Raw genomic sequence first — 4,118 nt, forward strand, 5'->3', positions numbered from 1 at the left:
TTTGGCATTGAGGTTAGTCATGATTAGTAGATGACCGCTATTGATTTTGAGGTCACCAGGTCAAAGGTCAAGGTCACAGGGGCCTTGACTTCAAAAAGCTTGTCCGCCCAATAACTTAAGATTCCTTTGACCCATTGTCTTCATATTTGGCATTGAGGTTAGTCATGATTAGTAGATGACCCCTATTGATTTTTTGGTCACCAGGTCAAAGGTCAAGGTCACAGGGGCCTTGACTTCAAAAAGCTTGTCCGCCCAATAACTTAAGATTCCTTTGACCCATAGTCTTCATATTTGGCATTGAGGTTAGTCATGATTAGTAGATGACCGCTATTGACTTTGAGGTCACCAGGTCAAAGGTCAAGATCACAGGGGCCTTGACTTCAAAAAGCTTGTCTGCCCTATAACTTAAGATTCCTTTGACCCACAGTCTTCATATTTGGCATGGAGGTTTATAGTCATGATAAGTAGATGACCCCTATTGATTTTGAGGTCACCAGGTCAAAGGTCAAGGTCACAGGGGCCTTGACTTCAAAAAGCTTGTCCGCCCAATAACTTAAGATTCCTTTTACCCACAGTCTTCATATTTGGAATGGAGGTTAGTCATGATTAGTAGATGACCCCTATTGATTTTGAGGTCAAAGGTCAAGGTCACAGGAACTTTGACTTCAAAAAGTTTGTCTGCCCAATAACTTTAGATTCCTTTGACCCACAGTCTTCATATTTGGCATGGATGTTGATCATGATTAGTAGATGACCCCTTTTGATTTTGAGGTCACTAGATCAAAGGTCATTGACTTCAAAAAGTTTGTCCACCCATTAACTTAAGATTCTTTTGACCCACAGTCTTCATATTTTGCATGGATGTTGATCATGACTATAAGGTGACCCCTTTTGATTTTGAGGTCACTGGGTCAAAGGTCAAGGTCACAGGGACCTTGACAAAAAAAGCTTTTCTTCTCAATTGCTAAAGAATGTCCTGTCCGCAATGTATTGATTTTGACATTTTCACATTTGAAGCATGTTGAATACATAACTTAGCAATGCACTGGCTTAGTAACCTCAGATTTGGCAGGGAGGTTGTCCTTGAGCTCTAAATGGCCACTGTTGATTTTGACAAAGTGGTATGCGGGGGTATTCACGCCATGATAGTGGCAGTTCTAGTTAGTCCTAATTTGTTGCTTACTTTGCCTGAAATTATGTTCAGAGGATCTTATAATGTCTTCCAATCAATAAAGGGGGATAATTTCTTGCTCATCTCAATTATGACAGTATGATTTCAAGAACAATGAAAAGGAAATGGTCAGTAAATAGAAATTATAAAATTTCCATTTTAGGTGTTACCACAGTGTTTATCAAGTGAGTTTGAGAGAGTTGTCAGACTGGTAGAGGGATTATTTGGCATAGAGACATTAAATGTATCATTGATGTACAGATTGCAGTCTACAATTAACTTACGTCACCTACATCTGTCAGGTATGGTCTTTCAAATTATCCTTGTCTGAAACATGATCACTGATGTAAATCAAGGGAGCGTTTTTCATTGAACATTCATCTTTCTTGTTGATGGTAAATTTTTTCCATGACATTTGAACTGTAACATTGAGTCTAATGGTCATTTGTCTGTCAGTTCCAGGTCAGAAATCATGTGGGATTAGTAGTCAGTCCATTGAGGACAAATTGGTTATTACTGGATAGTTTTCTAGGAAAGTCATTTAGGTGATGACACACTGAAGTACAATGTATGACCAAAAATGTTAAAATCAGTGTAAAATGTAAAGCAAACGGAAAAGTACTATGAAATGATTGTCTGTTTGGTTGGTTAGTTTGCAAGAACATTTTGTCAGCTAAATTTTTCGATGATATGTTCTAAGTGCCTGGACTTTGTGGCAGTTCTATATTGATTATTTACAGATAAATTTACAACATATTTTAACATTGAAGGTCTGATTGCGTTACCTTAGGGTTAATATTATATTCTTGATAAGTACTAGGAACAAATGAAAATGACAAAACATTTGAAAAGTAGATTGAATTTTGTTTTTTATTTTATTTTTTGCATTGCAGAATTGGAATCATCATTGTTTACATCCCAGTTGCTAGGTGATGTGATTTTAACCTTAGTGATGACCTTGACACCAGGAGATGATTCAAGGTCACTATTACATCATGCTATTCAGTGCTACATTAGTGTTATGAAGGTATTAACCAAATATATTTTACTCATATCTTGTTTAGATTACTGTTACCTTAAAGAATGGTTATTTAAAAGGTATAAAGTTTATTTTTACTTTAGATAGATTAGGATAAAATGTTCAATCTTTAAAAGATCATGTAACTGAGGATTATTTTCAAAGTTGGTTTATAACTTTATCAGTTAGTTTCCATAGCACCAGTGTAAATATAAATTATGTGAGTGTCCTATTTAAATAAATATCTATAACTGACAAAACAACAAGAATATTAATTAGTAATTCAAAAAAATTGAAATGTCTTGCTTATTAATGAGTGTGTCTTTAAAATCATGGCATGGAATTAGTATTGCATATTTTTGGATAAATTGTGAATAAACTGTGGTATTCTTTTTCAGAAACAATGTGACAAGATTGTTAAAAACCATGACCTTCAGTTGTTGTACCTAGGTGAACTCTTCCATCATGTATGTCAGATCACCTTGCATCTCCCTGCAGAAATAATGGACTCCTCCTTGGTGTTTCTGCTGCACATTGTCAACAAGTTCAAGGACGTTTCCAAGGGAATGGCAAAAGGTCAAAAAGCGAAAATTAAAAGCAGGAAAATAGGGTCAAAGATGGTAAACTACGTGGAGAATGGTATGAGGTCTGCAGTACACAGGCTACCTGACACATGTGAAGAGAGACATATGCTTTTGAAGAAGTTAGGGAATCAGTCTTAATCCAGACAAAAGATCATTTAATCTGAAGAGAATTAATTCATAGATAGACATTTTGTAGTGAACTTTTAAAATATAAAGTTGATTTCAAATTATGGATGAAAATTAACATTTATGTACTTAGTTACATAGCAACAGTTAAAAGATCCAGCAACATTTTAGGCTCTTTAACAGAAAATCCTTGTTATTAAAATGGGGGAAAATTTTCAGCTTGCATAAGCATGGTTTTTCTGTGCTTTTCACAGAATGATCATCAGCAAGTGCTGTGGTGCATGTACTTGGGATTTTGTGATTTTATTATTTTTGGCAAAATAATGGCTTTGTTTTTACATTTGTTATGTCGGTGTAAAACATGGATTTGAACATTAAAATATTTCTGTTGCTCTTTGTGATAAGTAACTGGCAATATACTCCTGCCACTGTTACATCAGGTCAGCCTACAAAACAACAAATACCATTATATAATGTATTGCATATTGCCACTTTGGTGCAGTAATGTCTTGACAGCCATTCTCCTATAATTGAAGCACTTTTTAATAATTCCTGTCTCCACTTTTAAAATCATAGTAAAATGTACAGACGAGCTTAATCCTTTGAGACAAACATTTAAATAAGTACACTGGGATGTTCTCAGCAGCTTAACTTTAATTTTGTAGCGTGGATGCTCCTCTTTTGTCATTTGTGTTAAATTGAAAAGCTATAGTAACTGCAAAAAAGCGCTGTCGCTTGACCAATTAAAGTTTGAGATTGGTGAAAAAAACAATCCATTTCTATGTTTTCCAACAAGTTTTTGCCTAAAATCAATACGGTATTGATAATAGATTAAGAATTACATAAGAAGTTTGAGACAGAGACCCTTGTTTTCCATGATTTTCTTTAAATGCTGCCGTCGCCAAAATGCAACTATGGTACCGTAACGATTTTAAACTGGAATGTAACGATCTTGAGATGTGTTATATTCTTTTAAATTTGTACTCAAAACAATATCAAAAGACTATATTTGGAATAAAATTGATAAATTAGACTCCTGCAATGATACATTTTAACACAAACCGTTTTATTGTAAATAATTCAAATGTCGCGTTTAAAATGCTATGCCTCCGTAACGGGCGTATACTTTTAAATACACATTATACCAATCAAATAAAAATTTTAAAATATTGTTTTGTATTTCTTTAAATGAAAAACACCAAAATGAGATGTCGTTTGC

At 34.4% G+C, this 4,118-nt stretch overlaps 1 protein-coding gene across 1 annotated transcript; it reads left to right on the forward strand.

The window, feature by feature from the left end:
• Positions 1–1,332: 1,332 nt before the first annotated feature.
• On the forward strand, positions 1,333–3,404 carry LOC132723969 (uncharacterized; the record flags this gene model as incomplete). The annotated part of the gene is given in 3 exon segments (XM_060708772.1): positions 1,333–1,473; positions 2,065–2,198; positions 2,588–3,404. Coding segments are annotated over 3 exon segments (507 nt in total). The 3' UTR covers positions 2,912–3,404.
• Positions 3,405–4,118: the final 714 nt, after the last annotated feature.

The sequence above is a fragment of the Ruditapes philippinarum genome, unplaced genomic scaffold, assembly GCF_026571515.1.
Source record: "Ruditapes philippinarum isolate M1 unplaced genomic scaffold, ASM2657151v2 ctg23107_1_1_1_1, whole genome shotgun sequence".
Classification (NCBI taxonomy): Eukaryota; Metazoa; Mollusca; class Bivalvia; order Venerida; family Veneridae; genus Ruditapes; species Ruditapes philippinarum.